The sequence below is a fragment of the Epinephelus lanceolatus genome, chromosome 23 (genome assembly GCF_041903045.1).
Source record: "Epinephelus lanceolatus isolate andai-2023 chromosome 23, ASM4190304v1, whole genome shotgun sequence".
Taxonomy (NCBI): domain Eukaryota; kingdom Metazoa; phylum Chordata; class Actinopteri; order Perciformes; family Serranidae; genus Epinephelus; species Epinephelus lanceolatus.
In genome coordinates, this window is record NC_135756.1 from 13,672,586 (window position 1) to 13,696,669 (window position 24,084).

Below are 24,084 nucleotides of genomic sequence, written 5' to 3' on the forward strand. Positions count from 1 at the left end.
ATGTAGAAAATGTATTATTCAATGCTGTCATTTACAGGTTCATAACATGGGTGGGTGTTGTGACATTAGCTACCTTGAATCAGCAGTTTTAAATATAACACCTGCATTATGCATGGTCTACAGGATGCACGCAATGTGTTTGCTCAAAGTCTTCAGCTTACATTCGAGGCCCCTTCACTGGAGGAAAACATGGATGGACAGGGAAAAAAAAAAACCTTTGTTGGCAGAAGTCCTAGTTTATCAAATTAAAATGAGGCCGTTTGCTGGACCTGTTGCGTTATATGACCAGATAAAGTGTCCTTTTATATCCAGATCCAGCGTTCATCTATTTAAAGCTTTATGACTGACTGTCCTGAGACTGTTCCATAAAGAAGAAAGCTGCAACAATATATTACACTGTATTTAGTTAAAGGTCCAGTGTGTAGGACTTATGGGGATATATTGGCACAATTGGAATATAATATGATAAGTATGTTTTCATTAGTGTATAATCACCTGAAAATAAGATTTCTTTAATAAGTTTTCTTTAACTTAGAATGAGCCATTTATATCTACATAGGGAGTGGTTCCTGTCCAGTCTGCCATGTCGCACCACCAGGTTTCTATACTAGCCCAGAATGGACAAACCAAACACTGGCTCTAGATAAGGCCATTCCTGTTTTCACGTCAGCCACCATAGTTAGTAGCCCCTTGACAATAAGAGCATCGAAAAAGCATTGCTGTGTTTTCAAATGCGAAATTGGTTTCTTTAGTGTTTTTACCAGTTTAAATCACCAGGTCTGTTTGTTTGATGTAACCTCTTCAGATGACTTGGCTCTTGGTAAAAACCTCCTGAACATCTGGATGAAAAGAAAGGGGCTGGGATAGCCGCACGTCTGCAATGTGCCAAACAGTGTCGGAAAGACAGCGATTCGTAACATGAAACTGCTTTATTCAGTGTTCCTACCAGTTGTAATCACCTGGTACATTTGTTTTCAAGAGGAAGAGACCTCTGCGGATAATTCGGCTTCTTGTAAAACCTCCTGAATAATGAACACTGAATGTGAGGGCTTACACTTGGCACATGGGACAAGTTTCAGCTGGTGATTATCTGCAGTCCTCACTGCTAGATGCAACTAAACCCTACACATTGCTCCTTAAAGCCATTCTACCATCTCATTATCATATTCCTAACTACAGGGGACAGTGTTTTGTGCACAAAGAAGCCAAGAGAAGCAAATAAAAATGTCAGTTAGGTATGTGTCATTACCTGACACAGGGAGGTAGCTTTTATTAACCAAGAGGCCATGGTTGGATGGGGGTGGCGGGTAGGGACAGTGCAGTGCCAAAGAAATCTCTCAGTGTCTGGTAAATCTTAAAACATCAGCACTTTGCTCCTACAGAATAACTTCCTGCTCAGTGCTTTTAAATGCAACTGGGGCGTTTTATTTCCATCCTGGCATTGGGGGATACTTTTCTCAGTCATCATTCCTGTTTTCTCTCAAATGGACCTGGACAGGTATCTCGCCTGCTCTTTAATTAAATATCACTTTCTGTGATTGGCCATGTCATGGACGTTGTTCCTGTCTCAACGCCGCGCGGCCTCCATTTGTTAAACCGTGAGGCAACAACAACAGCAGTAACTAATAGATGGGAGAGACAGAAGAGAGGGATGACTGGAATAGTAATACAGGTGCAATCGTCCTGTTTGCCCCAGAATGCCATTAAGGCTCGACACTTCAAAAGGCCTAATGCAATTTGTGTGAGAAAAGTAATAACAGTAATGATTTCATGTTCACCAAAAAATCTCTCTGTGGAGCGCGGACAGCCGGGGACTAACACCAAAACGGAAGTTGAGAGAAGATAATTTGCAGGAGCAGCAATGGGATTTGGCTAAAAGAGACTTAAATTGGAAAAACAGTGGGTAGAGTCAGGAACAGACTAAGTCAAATTTACTTTGTTATTTCTCTTGAAGCCTCCATAGATGAGCTACTTTAATAATAATCCCCAGCATTTTTCCATGATATTGCCTGGCGACTGCCACAGGTTATTTCACTACGAGAGGCCAAGAAAATGGGAAGGGAAAGAGGAGAAGATTGCAACCCTGAAAGCACTTCAATGGCTGCGGGGCTTAGGAAAGCACTGAGCATGGTATTAATAGAAAAGGGACTGTCATCCATGGAAACCAAACAAGGCTGCTTGTATGTAATTCTACGCAGAGTATTAACAGAGGACTGAGAATCGGCCACGTGCGGAACAGAAAGTGGTCCGTCATCAGGCCCCTCACTGTACACATCAGGCTTTTGTCTCTAAATTCACTGAATGTAAATCGCTCTGGGTAAAATATACAGTAACATGGATTTTCATAGAAATGCTATTATTGGAACAGGACTGAAATGCCAACCATAGCTAATCCTTGAGAGTGAAACCAGCCCACTAGAGGTAAACCTCCTCGAGCCTGAACTCAGAAACACAAGCCTATTAGCTTTGCTAAAAGCCCAATTATCTTGATTCATCCGCAGCGTGTTCCTGGTTAGCCAGGTGTGTGATGTGCTGACTGCTGAGAAGACGCAGCTTAGATGGGAGGACAGGGAGATGTTGCTTTTTGCACACTCTTTAAAAAACAGTAAGAATTCTTACATAAAGAGGGTGGGTTGGGCGGTGGGGGGGTGGGGGGGGGGGGGGTCTGGTGAGACGTTGAGATGTTTGGCTTACGAGGCAAGCCGCTTGACCCTTGAGAGAACCAGCCCGCAGGCGACTGAGGTGAAATAAAGGGAAAAAATTGCAACGCTCCCATATAATCAGACATGCTTACAACGCTAGTCAGCCAATCACAGCAAATCCAAAGTGCTGTGATATGCTTTGCAGTACAAAAACGGTCAGTCTGGGCCACGTATTTAATGTATACTTGTGAACAGGCCCTTGGGCAAAGTGACAGTCAAGTCGGCCGGACTTGCAACACTGGATTCCACCCAAAAAAAAAAAAAAAAAAAAAGAGAGAGAGAAAGCTGAGACAAGATTATGTACTTCAATCAGGCTCCGCCAAGGACACGTCACTGAGCTCAATGTCAGAACGATGCTGCTTCAAGTGCTTTGACGAGTGTCGTTGATGGACGGGGTGAAGTATAAGAAACAGCAGCGACAGGTCCTGGGTTTATGCTTCCAAGGGATTTTTTTTTTCCTCTCAAAAAGGGTACAAGTGATGCAGCCGCCTGACTCACTCTGTGCACAGTCCAGGCCAAAGAAGGAACCGTCCCCCTCGATAGAAAAAACTGTAAAACAGCTGAGGGGAACAAGGGCATGACACAGGGCATCAGTGAAGACATTAATCCGCTTAATAAGAAGGCATTCCAAGATGATTAAGTGAAGGAGGAGAGGGGAAAAAAGAGAGGGGGGCAAGTGGAGAGGATGAGCATAAGGATGTGAGAACACTGAAGAGGTTAAAAGAAAGACAGTGGTCTGTAAAGCAAGCTGAGCAGGGCTGAAGGAAAAGGGGCAGGCAGTGATGAAAGGAGGAGAGTCCTGTGACATGAAATGTCTTTAACAGGGGTTGTCATATCCTCTCTCTTTCTCCATTCACTCCTTTCCCATCTTCCCCTCTCCCACTCCGAGACCCATCGGAGTGTGTTAATCTCCTTCAAGGTTGGGTAATTACAGCAAAAAACTCCTTGCTCAACAGAAAGCACTCTGGTTATTATTGAGGGCCGATTGTTGATTCACCTCTTCATAATTGGGCCATTCCAATTACTAGCATGTTTCCTTCCTCTCCCTGTTTACAGCTATTATGGTGCTTTCCTTTCAAGTACATAGAAGAGGGCTGGGCCATGTGGAGAAAATCAATAATCAATCAAAATCGTGGGGTTGACCTTTAATGTATTTACAAAATATTAGGGCTGCCCTTGACTAGTAACTTTTCTAGTTGACCAACAGTCGTCATTTAGCACCATTAGTCGACTAGTCTCCTGCATGTTAACGATATCAATTTAATTATTTAAATAAAGTTCAAGGTGTAAGAAAGAACAGTCTCAGTAACACTGTTAACACTGTGCTACATTACAGAGAAATATATAACCGTACTAATGAACCTTCATTATCTTATCCACAAGTGCACGTCACACACTGAGCGAGCCGCCTGTTAATGACGCTGTGGGCTAATGGGCATGTAGCTACTTCCATGTTTCAGATGATACGTCATGTTTGTAGTCGACCAATGAAGATGAGTTTACATATCACCTTGGGTTCGTCCTTCACCTTCGGATTTCCTGTCCGACATGTTATTAACTAGCCTGTGGAATAACCGCAGGTACCGGCCCTGTAAATTAGAGGCCGCTGATCTTCTTCCAGGCGCTGTTTATAAGTGTGTAGGCCTATCGTCTGTGGGACAGATGTAACGCTCTAAGTTCAGAAAATTCCACCATTTTACTGCAATGCAGCCATGAAAACCAGAAAAAGACAACGCTTAGGATATACAAAATCTAGGACAATATCTGAATGTCTGATATCCCAATATTGATATCATATGATATACTGATAAATATAAGCAATTGATCAGTCAGTTTCAGTGTTTCTGAATGAAGATGTCCTAACCTTCTCCAGGATAACTAACATGTCGCTTCTTGGTAAAACTGCTTTCCCTAGCTCTGTTTTGGCAAAGCTTTGCGCTCCTCCAACCTATTTTCAGAGCAACAGAAGGTCTATGTTCAGGCTCATTTAGGGCTCGATAGGCTCCCTGAATGTTGTTGTCACTTATAATATATTATGCCCCTTTTATGCTCCATCCACCAGAGTTGGCTTGCTCACTTTATGTTAGGAAGACGTGGTAGGCAGCGTCTTTACTTTGGGATCCTGGTGGCCTGAGGATAGAAGCTCTTCCTTAGCCTCCCAGTACTTGACTGGTGTATCCGGCACCTTCTTCCCCAACCTCAAGAGGGAAAAGAAAAGGCAGTTATCCGGCTGGTTGGGATCCTTAATGATTTTCCTGGCCTTATTCCTGCAGCGCCTGGTGTAAACATCCTTAAGGCAGAGCGTTCAGCATTGGAGGATGGTTAAAAGCGCCGACGCGCGGACAAGCACCAGGAGCTTCTGGTAGTGTAGGCTGATTTCCCTCTCATTACACCACCTCATTCTATTTCATTCCATTATTTTTGTTTTTGAATTTTAAAAAGACAGACAAAAGTCCCCTGAGGCACAACCAAATATTGACAAATCACACCTGTTCAGTCTTGGGGGAACTTAAATGAAAGCTACAGCCAGTGTCTCTGCGGTGGAAATCCCTGCTCCCAATCCACTTTGAGCCAAACTGCTGCTATCTTGTCAAATTTATTTCACTCAGCTGTGGCATGGGAATACTGGAACATCATGTGAGTCGCTGCAATGAGCCGTCTCATATCACAAAGACAAAATGCAGTGTTTTCGCAACAACTCTTGTTTACAGAGATGCCTGGTAAGCAAGATTTTGTTATTTTTTTCCTACCCCTAGGAGCATCCACATATACACAAGAATGCTTTGCAAAACCAGGCGAGAGATTTAAGAAGAGGGCATGAGCACTGCTTGGCAACAACCGACTCATTGTTAAAACAACGTGAAATAAGTTAATACACAGTCCCGGCTCTGTCTTGTGGCTGAATTGTGTAAATGTTAGCAGTGAAAGCATGACAATACGATCTGACAGGGCGACACGCTTTACAGAGATTTATGTACACAACAGCTTCGCCATAATGGGAAACAGAATTGTGCCCAGGCCTACAACTTGAGCCGTCTGCATGTGTTTGTTGTGAGAACTGTTACCAAATATTGCTTCAAGAGATGCTGATGCGCAAGATCAAAATGTGCTGAGCTCTAGAAAAGGCTCTTCTTCAAACCCTTTGGATTGCTTCATTTAGAACACAATCACTTTGTCCCATTGGTCTCATTGTGGCAAAAACTCATATTCACTTAAGTCACTCGAACTAAGCAGTTTTGGGTTCAGGATGCTACTGCAGAGAGCCTCAATCCCCCTTGTTGTGCTGGGTCCCTGCTGGACCACCAACGCAAAGTTTCCTTTAATGAGTGTGTGTACGTACACACACCCTCTGAGTCCACTTCATTACGACAGCCTTGTTTTCTCGTAGGGACGCCTGACACAGCAGTACCACTGATGTCTTCCATATCCACAGCCGTAGGGCCAATAAAGAGAGGGCAATGAGAAGAGAGGAAGAGAAGGAGAGAGGTGGGAGGAGATGCAATCTGCCCTACCTAGCCTCAGCCTACACACAGACAAAGACCGGCCGTGACTTCAAAAGAGAACGACGGGAAAAAAATTGCCAAGCTCTCAACTTTTCTTGAGATGGTCTCTACGGGTTAATTAGAACACCGAGTCCCACCTCATCTGCCTTCAAGTTGCATACGATGCATTCACACACACATTCAACCAACTTCCCTGTGCTCCATTAACACACTCTCCCCTACACACACACACACACACACACAAACAAATCAGGCTGTGGTTGATCTGTGCACCGGTGCCTGTGGCAAACTAACATCAAACATAATCACTGTCTGTCTGGTCCGCTCAGGCCCCGTTCTGTCGCCTCTCCTCTCGGCCCTGTCCGCACTCAGGTTGGCTCAAGTCAAAACCTTGTGGTGAAAGTCAATCTGTCTCAATGCTGCGAAAGGGGCTCGGAAAACCGGTAGTGAAATTGTCATCAGAGGTGTCAGGAATGTGCCGTCTCACTGCGGTTAGATTTAACATGGCAGTGGGTTAGTGTGCTCACATCGCTGGCAAGATTTTCTTTTTGTGTGTGTAAATCCAGACAAATGTTCACCTGCGCACCACTCTCAAGATCTTTCGCTCACCTCTTTGAGAAAAGGAAGACGCATATGGAGAGCATCTGCGAGGAAAAAGAGGGAGGCCAAGAGCAAAAAAAAAAAAAAAAGACCAACACACTGACTAAGAATGACAGATTCAGAGAAGGGAGAAAGAACACAGCCCCTTCTTGGCTGCGGCGATACATCACATTTATATGGGCAGAAGAGGCATTTGTGTCTCCTAAAGGACCTAAATAGGTAGAAGTGAGTGGAGGAGAGAGAGAGAATGGAATAGAGGGAGAGAAATACGTTACAGAGATAGAGAGAAAGGGGGCAAGGATGACAGCTGGCCGGGCACTTCATGCATCTGGCAGGGGTGACTCGTGGAGCCATAATGAAAATGCAGGGCGAGATCAGGATCAGTGTGAGCGAGGCCTCCATCCATCAAAGGACTCCCATTGAGGGAAGGAAGCTTCAATGATAACGGGAAAATATGTGGCTATTCTCAAGCCCAGATGGAGCATTTCCACATTATTGTGGCTTTAACTAAAGGCATTTCCTGCATGTCATAAATACTCAGAATGCTGTTATTTCTCAAGATTGAGCGCTGTCATGTGAGATATATTACCTCTGTATGGGTACACTCTTTCTGCTGTGATATAAAAGCTCCGTTTTTTGTTAATAGAAGCCAAAGGTGATGGCACCACCTGTCCTTACTGGCTGTCAGGCTGGTACGGGGGATGGGCTTTGCCTTTGACAAGGGCAGAGTGTGGAAGTTTACAAGTGACAATAGTTGGGTGTTGCCAAAAGAAGCATCTGGTTGCCTGGAAGAATGTGTTTGTTTGTCCCCTTACTGGAACAAACAGCTTTTATGTTCTCTCCCCTCAGTTCTGCTCTTCTTCCTGTTGACTGCATCTTTACCTCTACTAATGAACTGCCTCTGGTGCTGAAGGTGGAACAGAGCAGGCTGGTCGTGTAGCTTGCAAAGGAATAGACCCAGACCGGAGCCAGTCTGATGCGGCACAGACAAAATATGTCCTCAGGCAGCCTGACTTGGGACACCATAGATCAGGGATGTGAGAGGCAGCAAAATAAATCCTGATCTGGTAAGCCGGGCTGCAGGTCGCAGTCGCACAGTTCAGTTTTTCTATGAAGTGCCTGAGAGACATCATGACCTCTGCTGGATGGCAACACGAAGACAGAAATGTATCGTGAACTAAATGTCAAGCTGGATCTCTCAGTCTTCCTTTAATAAATGTGACTAAATAAATTCAGGTGCTTGTTTCACCACTTCATGACGACAGTTTTATGACAGTTGGCAGTGTAGTCATCATTTTGATAGTTTAAATAGGATGTACAGTAGTTGCAGCGCTTGTAGTATCTAAGGCCAGACCTGCACTAATACATTTTCTTTTTAAAATGCTGTTTGGAAAGAAAAACTATCTCCCTACACATCAATGTTTAAGCACCATTTCAGAATTAATGTCCATACATTCTAACATGCCTGAAAACACATAACAGGATCATTCACATACACTGGGATGTGCCTGCTGGTGTAAACAGGAAGCAGACTGTCTACTCTGCAGTTGGTTGCTTAGTTACAGAAAACACAACGGAGATGGCAAAAGGTAAGACCAGAGATTTCTTTGCTTGGACTTACAATAAAGGTGGAACTGTTACCAAATGTAACGCATGAGTACAAGGTAGTCAAAGCGACAGCAAACTGATTGGTGGTTGTTACAAAGCAAATATGGTGACATACAAGCTGGATCGCTGGAAGAAGTCATGGCCATGGGAAAGGTGTAACGATACCCACCCAAGAAGTATTACCTTAAAAAAAAAAGGTATGTAGGCCTTGCTATAATGTTTTGGCTTGATGCCTTAGCCCTGTTTCCACCGAGCAGTACGGTACGGTACGCTTTTTTTCTGTTTCCACTGTGAAAAGTTGTGGATGGTACCAATGGAACCATCCGTACCATCCACATTTTTAGTCCCCCCTCTGCTGGGGTACCTAGCACACAGATCTGGTACTAAAAGTTGGAGAGGACGGTCATTCTGCTCAGGGCTGAGTTGTGCTTGGTTTTGAAGCTCATGTAACCACTGTTCATACCGTGAAGAGTTTTATTAGTAAACTGTAACTATAAAATTAAAGGATGTTTTGCTCTCACAGCAGCTGCAACCCTGCCCACATTTAAGAGGAAGTGGAAACACTAGGGTCTAGGTACCATGTCTGAAGGGTAAGTGTACCATACCGAAAGTGTTTGGTGGAAACTGGGCTTTTTTGACCAATAAGACCCAATCAAGGAAGCAAATGTGGTTATTTGGGTCATCATTTTCATAAGTCTCTGTTTCTGTCGCTCCAAACTAAAACCAAACCATGGGGTTTTCAAACTAAAACGGGGTCAGCAGCATTTCCAAAAGTCTCATTTTAGGGGTACAAATCTACTTCAAAACAAAAACGTATCGGCGTGGATGTAGCCTAGACTAACCGGCTAGTCATGTAGCTTGCAAGGAATAGACCATACCAAAACCAGAGCCAGTTGTACTGCAGCACAGACAAGCAGCCAGACCTGGGATACCATGGATAAGGGATGCAAAGGCAGCAAAATAAATCCTGATCTAGTAACCCAGGCTGCTGATTGTGGCAATACAACTCAGTGTTTCTGTATAGTGCCTGAGAAACATGATATTATGGCCTGTGCTGGATGGTAGTACTAAGACAGAAAGGTGTCTTGGCCTTAACTTTATCTAAATAATACAACACTAAATGTCACACTAGATATCTAAGTCCTCCTTTAATGAATGTGAGTAAATAAATCCAGGTGCTTGTTCCACCACTTTATGAAGATAGTTTTATGTCAGCTGGTGGTGTAGTAATCACTTTGATTGTTCCAATAGGTTGTACAGTAGTCGCCGAGCTTGTAGCATGTAAATGAGACCTACCTTCTCTTTCCTCTGTCGGCATGCCTCCTCTGCTGAGAGCAAGGTTTTGTAGTAGGCACTGCGCTCTGCTGTAAAGTGGACCTTGGACAGAGCGTTTTCTACCAGCGCCACTGACAGATTCACACCCTCGATGTGCAGCCAGCCAATGAAGTTCCCTGCTTTGTCCATGCTCTCCACTTCAACTTCCACCTGGAACAGAGGAACACCGGGGAAGAGGGGGGGAGGGAGGGGATGAAGAAAAGAGGACGAGTTAATGTTCTGTGTCCAAGATTAGGTTTGAGATTCAATTACAGCAATGAAGTGAACATGGGGGGGGGGGGGCAGGGGGTGTCCTGTGAGGAGACACCACTGTTTTTAAATAGACACATCAATGAAGGCCCGTGAGCTCTCTCTATTGATTCAGTAGCACACACACACACAGATTCTGTTTCATTCCCCCATTGTGGATTTACCAATCAGTGGTATCTGGTCTTGGTCAGCGTAGCACACATATTTTCCAACACAAACACCCAGTGGTGGCCTCTTGTCTGAGTGCACACTGAGGCCAACTTGTACATCCAGTAAGAAAAGAAAAGATCTCAATCAAGCATCGGCATATTTCATATCAAACAGGGATGAGTGAGTACACCATTTTCTTTATCTCCATCTGTATCAGTTCCACCAACTAAATGATCTGTATCTATATCCATATTCGGAAACAAGAAGTGGGTGTGGCTTAACACAAGTTTTCGTTGATGTGACTTGATCAAAAGTTGATGTATTTATTTCTAATTGAAAACTATTTACAGAACAGTCGTAGAATTGAGCTTCAAATCACCATTGATTGCAAGAGTAACCGAACTACTGAGGTACCAAGATGAGGATTTTCCTTCATCATGATTACGGACATCGACAGATTTTACTTGGATGATACTCTTGCTCATAAAAAGTAAAATTTCTGTACTATACACTTGTTTTATCAAAGTATTCAGCAACACAAAAAAGGATGATCACTAAAAAAAGATGTGTCCTAAATATTTTTCTTTACAAAATTTAAGAAAGTTATGTAGGGCTGCCCCCTACTAAGAATTTTCCTAGTTGACCAACAGTTGTCATTTAAGGCCATTAGTCGACTAGCTGCCCGCATGTTTATGATATTAATTTAAGTATTAAATGATCTATTTTGGACGGGGCAACACAATGGTTTGAGTTGAAGGTGTGAGAAAGAATAGTATCAGTAACATTGTTAACACTGTGCTACATTACAGAGAAATACAAAACTGTACTAATGAACCTTCATTAATATAGGCCTATATTTTATCTACAAGTGCACGTCACACACTGAGCGAGCCGCCTGTTAATGACGCTGTGGGCTAATGGGCATGTAGCTACTTCCATGTTTCAGATGATACGTCATGTTTGCAGTCGACCAATGAAGATGAGTTTACATATCACCTTGGGTTCGTCCTTCACCTTCTCAAAATGATTCCACACTTTGGATTTCCTGCCCGACATGTTATTAACTAGCCTGTGGAATAACCGCAGGTACCAGCCCTGGAAATTAACCTGACTCCTGTCTGAGTGTGTCTGTCCTTTCAAATTAAATTCCCACATGGTCCTGTTATACAGGTTTTGATTTATTTTGACAAGGTGCAGCAACCAATGAAATCTTACCTTTGTGGTCGACTAACGTTTGGACGAATATTAGGGGGCAACCCTAGCCTAGTGATGATGTCAGTATGTATTAGTGCTACTGTCAGAGTTTAAAGCATATTTTGATTATTGTCTGGATAATATTGCGCATTGCAGTTATTTTTGGCACAATAAACGTGACATGAAATGCTCATGGTCCCATGCCTCGTGTCAATTTGCAAACACTTAAACTCTTAAGTGCTGAAATCCCAGGGTCTGCACAAACACCATGAGCGGCTTTAAATTAGTGTTGTGTATGCACTTCAACCTTAATTAAGACTCTAAATATTGCCATCCTACTTTTTTTTGTAATGTAAATCATTTGCAATTAGTGACAGCAAAGTTGCAATTCCCTTAAGTTAACAAATGAGGGCACTGAAATAGCTAACCCTGCTGACAAAGTAGGAAAGATATCCCAACAATTTCCCACGATGGACTATAACCAAATTCTGCCTATTCAGGCTAATTATCTATTCATTACATTTTGTTTCATAAGTGATGGACGACCAGGGGAAGAAGAGGGGGGGAAAAGAAAAGAAAAATCAATCGATTTTTTTTTTCTCCCCTACTCTAAAGCCTCAGTCAGCGAGAAAGTGAGAGGGCAGGTGTGCTGAAGAGATAGGGAGAAGTCAAGCGATTAAGACTCGGGCTGCTTAGCCCTGCAGCCACAGGGGAAATCTGAGGGGAATTAAGTTTGTAAACTGCTCTGCCTTGTTCTCAACTAAAGTAAAAAGCTTTTATTAATGAATGCATAATCGGTTCTATTATTAAGCTCAAAACTGACAACCTCGGCATATAGCAGCAACATATATACATTATATTTCCACTTTCTGGATCCAGTTTAAATCGAGCCAACAGCAGTGTGGAAACTAAAATGTGTAAAGATTCTGTTGTAGCAGCACTCAGTAAAAAACAGATGTCTGCAATTTGGGTCCCACAGTTTATGCCATGTACAAAGGTGGTTGTTATATATTAAATATTAACCTTAATAATAATAATTGTGCCTTTCTCTAACTTGTTAAAAGGCACATTAAAGTCTCTATAAAATACAAAAGAGCAGCTAGGACATTTGTCTACCCTCCCAGGTCCTGACCGTGATACAATCTAAGTTCACTCATACCTCATCTGCTTCTGCATAATCTGCTTTCTCTTACTCTCCTCTTCTCGTCTCTTCCTCTCTGCTATCTCAGATACTCACCCCATTTTATCTCCCTTTGTCTCTAAGTGCAGAAGCGGTTACATAACTAGGCTATTAGAGCAGCACTGGTCCTCCGAGCACCCGAATGTCAAAGTGGGCGAGTGCTGGAGAAAAAAAAAAAAAAAGAAAAGCTGGAATGGCTAACTTAACTGTCACCCACTACCACCACTAAGGCAGCGAATGCAAAAACAAAAATAAAACAACACTGACAACTAAACACAACACTCACACACTAGCTGGGAAAAATGCCAATCTGGAGGGAAAATAGAAAGCTCATCTTTCCAGACTAAATCTGCTCGATGAGGTGTTATAAAATTTTATGCAAAAATTAGAACAATAAAATCTGCACACTGAAAGCTCCTGAACCGAAATCCATTGTAACCACGAAAAACGAAAAAGGGGAGATACAGAGATTGTTCGAGCTGCCTTTGTAGAATGAGTTGAAGACTTGTGATTGCCCATTCTTCAGTCTGATCAGCAGGTGAGCTCTGACAATCCTTCATTAGCTGACAATGGCCTGCAGCACAAATTCACAGACGGGGGGGGGTTATTGGATCATGCCAATAAGAGATTTTATCATAGTTCATGGGGGAAATTGCACATTCAAAAAACATCCTGTTTGCGCCTTCACTAAAAAAGGGAAAAAACCTCTCAAAATCACTCGACATGGATTTTAATTTAGGTGCAGAAGCCATCTTGAGGTCAAGGAGAAAACCTGTACACCCATATGTTAACTTGACAAAAGTATAATTCTTCTGCAGCATCTAGATAAATGTGAATGTCAACACCATGTGGAAAAGTCACAGCAGGACATTCAGATCAGTCACGCTTTAATGGGGTCGGATGTGACCATGTGGCACCCAGAGGCGAGAGAGGTAAAGATACACTGGCTGAGGGGAGAGAAGTGTTTAAGTTAAATTATTGGAAACGCAGAAATGTTTCGATCGTAACAGAGCAAATTAGTCTGGGTTTGCCCAGACCACTTAAAGGGGGAAATGTCATTTACCACATACCGTTTGCCTTATGGAAAGAAAATTAGCCTGCTACTGACAACAGCACATTATGACTAGAGGGGGTGGCATGACTGCACACAGCATTAATAACAACAAACAGGCTTAGTGTCAGGAGTATACATATCCAACCTTACATGATGTGATTGACAAACAGGAGCTCAGTCAACACACTGAAAGGACTTTTTGTGCTTTACACACTACACTAACAGATCAGTTCGAATGTACATTGTACTTTTTAATGTGTATGACAATAAACTAGTCATTCAATAGAAATCAAATCATATCTGTTGTCAGATTTATCTTTATGAAATAGCACAATACCCAGACTGAAGTCAAACATATGTAAATTATAAACCCTGGGTGACCGAGATCTTTAAAGCGCCATTAAATAAAAAGAAACTGGCGTCTCGTCGGGCAGCGGGAAAGAGATGAAAGAGGTTAACAGAGAGGTCAAATATGAAATTAAGAAGGACAAATTAATTCATAAAAAGAGAGCGGAGGCCCAGTTTTCCACTGGCAGAATAAGATCAGCTTGGAGAGGCTTTGAATCCATGGCAGGATCGCAGAGTAATACTAGTGTTGGTGCAATATGTCGCGCTTAATATGAGAAATGTAGCGATAACAGCTCGTTTATTCCGTTAGCAATCATTGCCAATAATGAGAACTTTCTCTGTCTTGCTGATTCCTGTTCTTGCTTAAGGCTGTTTTTAACTATTGGTTTGATTTTTTAAAACATTACTTTTATCTATTATTCTGCTGCTTTTCAGCTGTATGTGTAATTAAGTTCAAGCCTCTCTGGCTTTTAGATAAATCATATATTATTACAGAGCACTGCTGAGATCTGTCAAGCTACAGCCAGCAATTTCCATTTTTCTGACATTGTATAGAAAATGATTACTCAAAGAAACAATCCATAGATTTATAAACCTTGCTTAAGGTTTACTGCAACCCATAAGGAACTGTTCCAACACCATTTGTGTAAAGAAACAGGGCCACAGCAGAGCTCAGGAGCTACTGTAGACCTTAAGACTGAATTCCAGAGTTAAACAAACACACACACATGGAATTTGAGTTCCTCCTCGCTTTAAAGTAAATAGCTTTGGTCACAATGTGGAGAGGACAGGGAAGGCGGAGTGGAAACTGCTCTGAGTAGAGCCCAGATGGTTCCCAGCGGAGGCTTCCTCCGAGCCAAAATGGCTCCCGCCGGAACACAAATGGGCTCTGGTAATCTCATAAACGCTAGGATTGTGTCGACACAGTGGACGGAAAAGAGAAAAAAGGCAAAACGCGCATACACACTAGGCCGCACGCATGTGTGCGTGCTAGCGCATACACATGTGCAGCCATTCACGAGCACAAAAGACAAAGCCATTTGCTACCATTGAAGTGAAACCTGGCCCGAGGGCATGTTTTAAAACTGCAGCAGATTTAATTCACTTAGCTGTTTGAAAGTGAACAAAAAAAAATCAAGCTAGAATTACCGCCTCGCGGTTGTGTGCCGCCATGGCTGCAGTTTGCATCCATGTCTGTGCAGACTCATATAATGATAAATGTAGTGAAGACTGAGGGAATTTAGTTGAGATGTATTTAATGGTACAGAGTATTTTTTGTTTGTTTGTTTTTTTGTTGAAATGGAAGTTATGGCTATATTGACATGTATGATTCCAGTGAGTAATTTCCAGTGAGAAACATGCTGTCTTCCCCTTAGAGACAATCTTTAACAGAGAAGCACAGAGGACTGAACAATCACCTGAAGCTCAACATCGGCAAAACCAATTAGATGTGTTGGACTAACAGAGGAACAGGATACAACCCAAAGTCAGACAGGAAACAATGCTTCAAATATACAGTACAGGCCAAAAGTTTGGACACACCTTCTCATTCAGTGCGTTTTCTTTATTTTCATGACTATTTACATTGTAGATTCTCACTGAAGGCATCAAAACTATGAATGAACACATGTGGAGTTATGTACTTAACAAAAAAAGGTGAAATAACTGAAAACATGTTTTATATTCTAGTTTCTTCAAAATAGCCACCCTTTGCTCTGATTACTGCTTTGCACACTCTTGGCATTCTCTCCATGAGCTTCAAGAGGTAGTCACCTGAAATGGTTTTCCAACAGTCTTGAAGGAGTTCCCAGAGGTGTTTAGCACTTGTTGGCCCCTTTGCCTTCACTCTGCGGTCCAGCTCACCCCAAACCATCTCGATTGGGTTCAGGTCCGGTGACTGTGGAGGCCAGGTCATCTGCCGCAGCACTCCATCACTCTCCTTCTTGGTCAAATAGCCCTTACACAGCCTGGAGGTGTGTTTGGGGTCATTGTCCTGTTGAAAAATAAATGATCGTCCAACTAAACGCAAACCGGATGGGATGGCATGTCGCTGCAGGATGCTGTGGTAGCCATGCTGGTTCAGTGTGCCTTCAATTTTGAATAAATCCCCAACAGTGTCACCAGCAAAACACCCCCACACCATCACACCTCCTCCTCCATGCTTCACAGTGGGAACCAGGCATGTGGAATCCATCCGTTCACCTTTTCTGCGTCTCACAAAGACACGGCGGTTGGAACCAAAGATCTCAAATTTGGACTCATCAGACCAAAGCACAGATTTCCACTGGTCTAATGTCCATTCCTTGTGTTTCTTGGCCCAAACAAATCTCTTCTGCTTGTTGCCTCTCCTTAGCAGTGGTCTCCTAGCAGCTATTTGACCATGAAGGCCTGATTGGCGCAGTCTCCTCTTAACAGTTGTTCTAGAGATGGGTCTGCTGCTAGAACTCTGTGTGGCATTCATCTGGTCTCTGATCTGAGCTGCTGTTAACTTGCCATTTCTGAGGCTGGTGACTCGGATGAACTTATCCTCAGAAGCAGAGGTGACTCTTGGTCTTCCTTTCCTGGGTCGGTCCTCATGTGTGCCAGTTTCGTTGTAGGGCTTGATGGTTTTTGCGACTCCACTTGGGGACACATTTAAAGTTTTTGCAATTTTCCGGACTGACTGACCTTCATTTCTTAAAGTAATGATGGCCACTCGTTTTTCTTTAGTTAGCTGATTGGTTCTTGCCATAATATGAATTTTAACAGTTGTCCAATAGGGCTGTCGGCTGTGTATTAACCTGACTTCTGCACAACACAACTGATGGTCCCAACCCCATTGATAAAGCAAGAAATTCCACTAATTAACCCTGATAAGGCACACCTGTGAAGTGGAAACCATTTCAGGTGACTACCTCTTGAAGCTCATGGAGAGAATGCCAAGAGTGTGCAAAGCAGTAATCAGAGCAAAGGGTGGCTATTTTGAAGAAACTAGAATATAAAACATGTTTTCAGTTATTTCACCTTTTTTTGTTAAGTACATAACTCCACATGTGTTCATTCATAGTTTTGATGCCTTCAGTGAGAATCTACAATGTAAATAGTCATGAAAATAAAGAAAACGCATTGAATGAGAAGGTGTGTCCAAACTTTTGGCCTGTACTGTATATGTTGCTGCAAAGATGCTACAAATTCTAAAACATGGATGCTTCACACACATCTTCAACTCAGCAGCACAGAAGATCGAAACAATCCACACAGTTTCAAGGTGGACACCCAAGATTAGTGTCCGACAAAATGTCTCCCCTCCTCTCCCTGAGTTATGACATTGAATAATGGCCGGAAAAGTGTTTTTGCAGAACATTGTGATGTCACAGTGAAGCTGACCTTTGGCTTTTTGGATATAAAATGTCATCACTTCATCGTTTTATCCTGTTACAGATTTGTGTGAAATGTTGTCATCGTTGGAGGACGAATTCTTGAGTTATGCCCAAAAATAGCCTTTGACTTCGACCACTTAACTCTAATCAGTTCATCCTCGAATGCAGGTGGACGTTTGTGCCAAATATGAGGAATATCCTCAAGGCGCTCTTCAGATATCACATCCTCAAGAATGGATAGACAGACGACCTGTAAACATAATGCCTTTGGCCACAGCTGTCGCCGGCATTGAGGCATAAAAGACGTAGGTGACACGTCAAGTCAGAGCCAAATCCTACACTAAAAGAAAATTAAAGGAACACGGTGGACTGGTAATTTAAAAATTGGCAAGCAGTGGGATTTCCATTTATCACAACATCCAAAAAAAAACAAAACAAATTTTGAATATGTGGAGTGAAAAAGCTAATGGATAAACAACCAAAGGTTAGAGAGCACGGTGCGTGCACTTGCGTGTCCAAGCCATTTCAGACCCCATGAGGTCCAACCTGGCACACAGGTTAGAAGCTCAATTCAAGTATTGCTGCATGCATACATTATGCACTTTGCATTTTCTCATCAAAAAGAGCAGGCTCTATACATAATGCAAGGCACAGAGGACATTAACCTGTCAGTCAGCGCTTTCAATCATCACTGACGGCAACTCTGCCGCTGTTTAAATCTGAGTTTTACTGCATATTCCAATTACTGGGATCACAGTTATCACCATAGAGATTTAAGTTTGCAAGAGTCAAATTACCAGTCCTGGTCGTAAAAGTTTAAAGGCAGAGACGGGGGCAAGCATAGCATTTGTTCAGAGTGTACTCCGGGCTGCTGGCGTGTGAGCGAGTGAGCGAGTGAGAGGAAAGTGTGTGTGTGAGTGTGTGCGTACTGTCAACCCTGCAATGTGCAGATGCAAGCAGTGAGCACCAGGAAAACAGACTGGCAGGTGGATACGTTTTGGCATGTCTTCATTCATTCTCATTAAGCAACAAGGAGGCGGCTGCTTTTATGGCTACTGTACTCCACTTAGCTTGGCGCTCTCACATCTTTGTGTGCCTGTGTGCATAAAATCAAATCAAAGTGGAAATATCAATAGTTTTTAAGTAGCAAGTCAAATGATGCAGAGGATAATATTTATGTAGGCATGTTTGTGCCTGCTTGAGTGTATTTGAGTGTTAAGGGATTAAAGAAGCAATTCACTGCTGGAAAGATGGTGTTTTCATAAAACTGGGCTGTCTATGCTGTAGAGACGCAAATACTGTTGCCATTGGTGCTACATGACCAGAGAGGACAGTGATAAAGGGCTGTGGCAACCTTCCACTACAAGAACGCAGTATGTTGCTCTGGAACAAGCAGGGATGACGGTTATTTGTAGGCCAACATGGATGTTAACATCGCCCTGGTTCCCTCGCCAAAAAGCCAATAGCTCCACTGGATTTTGGATCATTGCAGAAAATAAGTTCAAGAAGAATTTGATGGTACATCCACATTTTGTTCAGCAAGATAATCTTCACCAATGTACACCACTTTTATGACGTTAGGCTACAAATTAACTACACCAAGGTCGCATGATTTCAGCGTCCATTTTAAGGCACATAAAGGCTTCAAAATTTACAAGTTGGGGTATTTGCTGATGTAATATATGTCGTAGAACAAAACATGAAAGTCTTTTAAGCTTATGTAACGGATTTTATTTCAGGCATCTAACCAAACACCCATTAAAAAAACCCACTGATGCCCGGACAAGGAACCAGGTGTGCTAAAAAGCTAACTCATTTCCTTGTTTTAAGAACTCATTCCTGCACTAATTGAAGCTAGCTTGTCCGTTTTGACACAGGAAACACTATCGAGGCCAGCTGGCAATAAATGATCTCGTATTACAGCTAAACAGACCATTAAAATATCTATCTGAAAACATTTTAAGGCAAGAAATATTTTGGTTCATATTTTATCAGTGCTGCTTGGTAAAACTGTTTTATTTGTGTTTCCTAACCCTTTTTTATAACACAGGAAACTATCGTGCCCATTTCCTGTTCAAACATTCTCACATTACAGCCAAACTGTGTAATAAAATATGTTTCTGAAAACATTTTAAGAAAGAAATGGGCAACGCAGTACCAGAATCTTGGTTTATATTTGATCAGCACTGCCTAATGTTACAGTTTCAGCAAAGTTTGGTATTTGTTTGAGAGATACAGGAACGGGTGTCACTCTTTGCATCCATGTTGGCGAGCATACGTCGGTGCACAAGTACAATCTGTAGTTTGCGCCACAGCCCATAAATTAACAATCTGCCGAATGAAACGGATCTGAGCTGGGACATAAGCAAGGAAATCTGGGGGCTAGTAAGATGGAGGGAAGTTTAACATAGTTCATATACACATACTGCCCACATTATGATACAAAGCTGGTTGAAAATTGGCGACGCATCCGTTTAAGTATTCATCACATAAATGAATCAGTGTGTGTGTGTAAATGTATTTTATGTCAGCGCTGTCAGCTGATATGACAAGGTAAGGAGAGGCCACAGTAACTTGTAACCGAGAGTACCAGCATCATTTTGTTTCTCTCCATCCCCGTCGTACTATCTCCTCATCTCACTCATCACCATGACTCAGAGAAAACAAATAAAACAGGCAGATAGACGGACTGAGAAAAAGTCAGGAAAAAGAAAGAAAACGAAAGAAAGACTCGAGTTGCTCCCACCTACAGCCCTTTGCTCATCCAGCAGAATAAGCCATTCATCAAACTGAGCCTTGGAGAAGATTGAAGGAGTGATGTGGAGGTGTGCAGCGTACGTGTGTGTGCGCTCCTTTGTGTGCTGGGGCAAAGAGATCAAACCTCCTCTAAGCAATGAGTGATCCTGAGCCTTAGATTGAGGCGCAAAGTGGGAAGAAAGGGGAAGGGGGGGGGGGGCAATCAAATAATCTCTAAACCTTAATTCACATTCCGAGCCTTCCCTATTCACTTAAAAAAAATCAATGGCTCCGGACACTTAATTCAGAGTCATGAATGTTGCATGAAAAGGACGGCTTGTCCTTTTCATGAGCACATGTGGATTTAAGCAGAAAAAGCTGAGCGCTGACGGGTCAGCCTCGCCGCTCTGAGACCAGTCTTGCGTGAAAACTCCATTTGGGGGGTATGAACGGCTTCATCCAACCAAAGTCCATCATCTCTCAATATTGCCCCTCGTGCCGGCTTAAACGGATCATTTTTTTCTAAGTGGACACACAGAGTTCCTTTAAATGATACAGCTGTACCCCGGAGCAAAACGTACATCCGCACCTTTGATCAGATTTCAACCTAAAATCAATATCTCGTGAAGGTGTTCCTGTTGCGCGGAGGTAATTAATCAAAGCGAAATTGCAAAGTGAATCAAACTGTCCAAGACGACGGATGAGTGGGGAGCAAAATAAATAAACAGACAAACTACTACTGGGTAATAAATAGACTATTAGTGTGACAGAATCGCTACGAGGCATGACAGCTATGTGAAAGGGAGCTTGCCACGCTCCACAGTGATCCTGTAATATGTGAGATTCTGTGTGTGTGTGTGTGTGCTGATAGGTATGTAATTGTTTGCTTGCCAGAGAGCAGGACTAACATTTCCAAAGCACTGTCACTTTTTTTGTGAGGGCACTGACAGCGTGGACAGCGCTAACCAGAAAGAAAATGAGGGCGACATCCTAATGTGTGTGTCGGGTAATCTTTGCTCGCAAAAAAAAAAAAAAAAAGAAAAGAAAAAAAAAAGATAGATAAGAAAATGACAAGCTGCTAAAAAATTAACAACCTGAAGCTGTTTACATAAAAGTCAAGAGTGCTATCACTTGGGTGAGAAGCACACACACATACAGGCCACATGCACTGCCACTGCGTGTCAACCTCTAAATATCTTCCCACAGCCCATTATCAATAGTGCATGTCCATTACTAAGGTCCATAAACTGCTGTTAATGGAACGCAGTAGCAGAGTGTGGCCAGGAAACGAGGGCATATATCTAATCCCTCAGAATAAACACTCGCTATTTGATGCTGTAACAGGCACCTTTTCAGGTGTAGTTACCTCGACGTCATATTGATAAAGAGACCTGAACAAAAGACCCATCTTTCTTAAGTGCTTCTTTAGTACATATCTCACTCTCACACGCCGGGGATGCAAAATGGCTAAATGTGTTAGCATGTCACTGCGGTTGAATCAAGAGAGGAAAAGACCAGTCGGTTCCGGGAGAAATCTATAAATATAGATCCCTTAAAAAAAAAAAAAAAAAACACAAGGGGAAACAGAGAGGGAGAGACACAGTGAAGAATAAATGAATGAATTAAACAAACCGCTATTGATCCTTTAATGGCATAGATCAGGCAGGGATGTAAATAGCATGTTAATGGGGCTTGTAATTTTAAAAAAAATCTCCACATGCTGCAGCCAATATTAAAAAGAGGTGAGTATGACCAGTGTCAGCCAGGCTAGAGAGGGTAAAAGAGGTCACCACTCATCGAGCGGTGGCAAAATGTGGGTAGTGCTATGGGTCCTGTTTTTATCGACACAAGCTAAAATGATTGACCTACTTTCGTTTTCCAAACACATACAAGAAATATGAAATCAGTGAGTCTTTTTCACTATTCAGAAACACTGGGTGATCTCAAAAGAAAAGGAAAAGACGACATGTCAGGGGCAGAAAACATCCCCTCAAGCAGATAAAAATGGAACAGTATGTCTGCTGGCATTTTAATTTTTGTTACCAATGGGATTTCTTTTTATCACAGTGTCCACACAAAATATATTTAAAAAACCTGGTGGAGACCAACTACAATATCAGCAACACTGAGCCGGTGGGACTTTTAGAATGAAAAAAGGTTGGATGAGGTGAAGCTTCCCCGTCGGCAATCCTAAGCCTGTAGGATGCCCGTGTGTGTGTGTGTGTGTGTGTGTGTGTGTGTGCTATTGACCGTCCCTGCTTTGGCGAGCTAGCAGCACAGCTAAGCTTTAGGCCAAGGGCCAAACCTCTGGCACCAATTCCAAACTAGGTTGGTTCATTAACTATCGGACCACGGAGTTAGGACAGACGGCTGTTTGTCAGATGTTGATCGAGTTAAGCCTAGGAAGGCGAGATTGTAAATTATGCTGGGAAAACCATGCTGCATTGCTTCAGAGCGAGTGTTTCTAAAACACCCTGAGGACGAGGGATAAGCTGATAATGTTGGGTAAAATAAAAGCAGTAAAACTGAAAGTTTTTATGTGTTTAATTTGGTCGTTTTCCAACTTATACAACTCAAACACACACAAGAAAACTACAATAACAATAAGAAGTCATTATTTTTGAAGCAGTGACAAACCAAAGCAAGTTTTGCTGTCTGATGTAGGCTGAAGCCTTAGCTTATTGCACAGACTCTTTTTACATTAATTGTATTTCTACTCTTCTTTTCAGATTTATACAATGCTAAAAAAATGAAAAGAAAAAAGGCAAAATATATTTATATTATATAGATCCCAAAGTCCCAGACAAATATTCACATCCTCCTGAGACCCTGCGTCTTCATGTCAGGACATTTTGGGTTTCTTCATTACTTCATTCTGCCCAAGTTTGACCTGTTGTCCTCATTGTTGGACACTTTACTGCTCAGGAAAATTCATACATTGTTACAAAATGAACAAATCACGAGGCTTTTAGATATGTTGCAATTGTTTTTGCACAGCCATGTTCAGGTATTGAAATGAACAGTTTCATTACACACTTATGACTTTCATAAAAAACAATCTTCCCCATATGAAGACATTTTTCTTCCCCAAAAAACTACTTATCATTACTGTTCAAAGACAAAGCTTAGTTTTTTATGCTTATCAGGTCCTACATTCCCAAACAGCTCAGAGAAATTAAAAATGCATACCAAACCAAAGCTGGGGTTGCAGGAGGATATACACACACACTGGTGTCCATAACTCAGTTTTATATTTGTTAATCATCTTATTAAAAAATATTTACAAGCAGTATACAAAATTTTATAGATGATTAACACTAAAATGTCGTTGCAAGCTGATATGAGGACACTTTTAAGAATTTTTATAAGCTGTTATATAAATTGTTTTTAGCAAGCCTCTGATAGAGTTGTTTTTTTTTTTTTGGTTTTTTTTTTTTGTTTTTTTTTGTGGATTTTGTGAAAATGGTGCAAAACTGCAACAGCCGGTCTTGGCACTTACAAATGGCACCAATAATATTTAAAAAGTCCAGAGATTATTAGGCATACCATTGAATTATTATTAAATTGTGATTCAATAAAAATGGATTTTCTTGACATTAAACAGTTTGATATAGCACATTAAAAAGTTCATTAATTTTATTTATTAAAATTGTAAATATAATCTATGCAATAATGCATTTCTGGACAATAAAAAAACATAGAAAATTAGTTGTTATTGGGATTTTTTTTTTAACTTGAGAAACTGGAATTTTATCACATCAATCCTCCACAATTTCTCAATATTTCCATGTGAAGAAATTGAGCGTAAGTCTTATTGAGTCTCTGTGATGGGGCCTTGTGTAAATAATTAAGGCCCATTGGCACCCAGTGTTGCGTATTTGCAACATTAAAACAAAATCCAAATAAAACAAATGTGTATTTAAACTTTATTTTCTAGGTATTAAAGTTTTCAATGACTCAATGTCTTTAAAATAAAAGGAAAAACACTACAGGTTGAATACTTTGTTGGAAAATCAGTCCAAAAGAGAAAGATGGGGCATCAGTGGGAGGCAGCCATGTTGTTTGA

General features: G+C 41.9%; 1 protein-coding gene across 1 annotated transcript in view; it reads right to left on the reverse strand.

The window, feature by feature from the left end:
- Positions 1–24,084, reverse strand: part of snd1 (staphylococcal nuclease and tudor domain containing 1) — a 272,528-nt gene that overhangs the window by 90,214 nt on the left and 158,230 nt on the right. Inside the window, exon 17 of the mRNA XM_033614910.2 lies at positions 9,710–9,898. Within this exon, the coding sequence (XP_033470801.1) occupies positions 9,710–9,898 (189 nt within the window). The remainder of the gene's footprint in view (positions 1–9,709; positions 9,899–24,084) is intronic.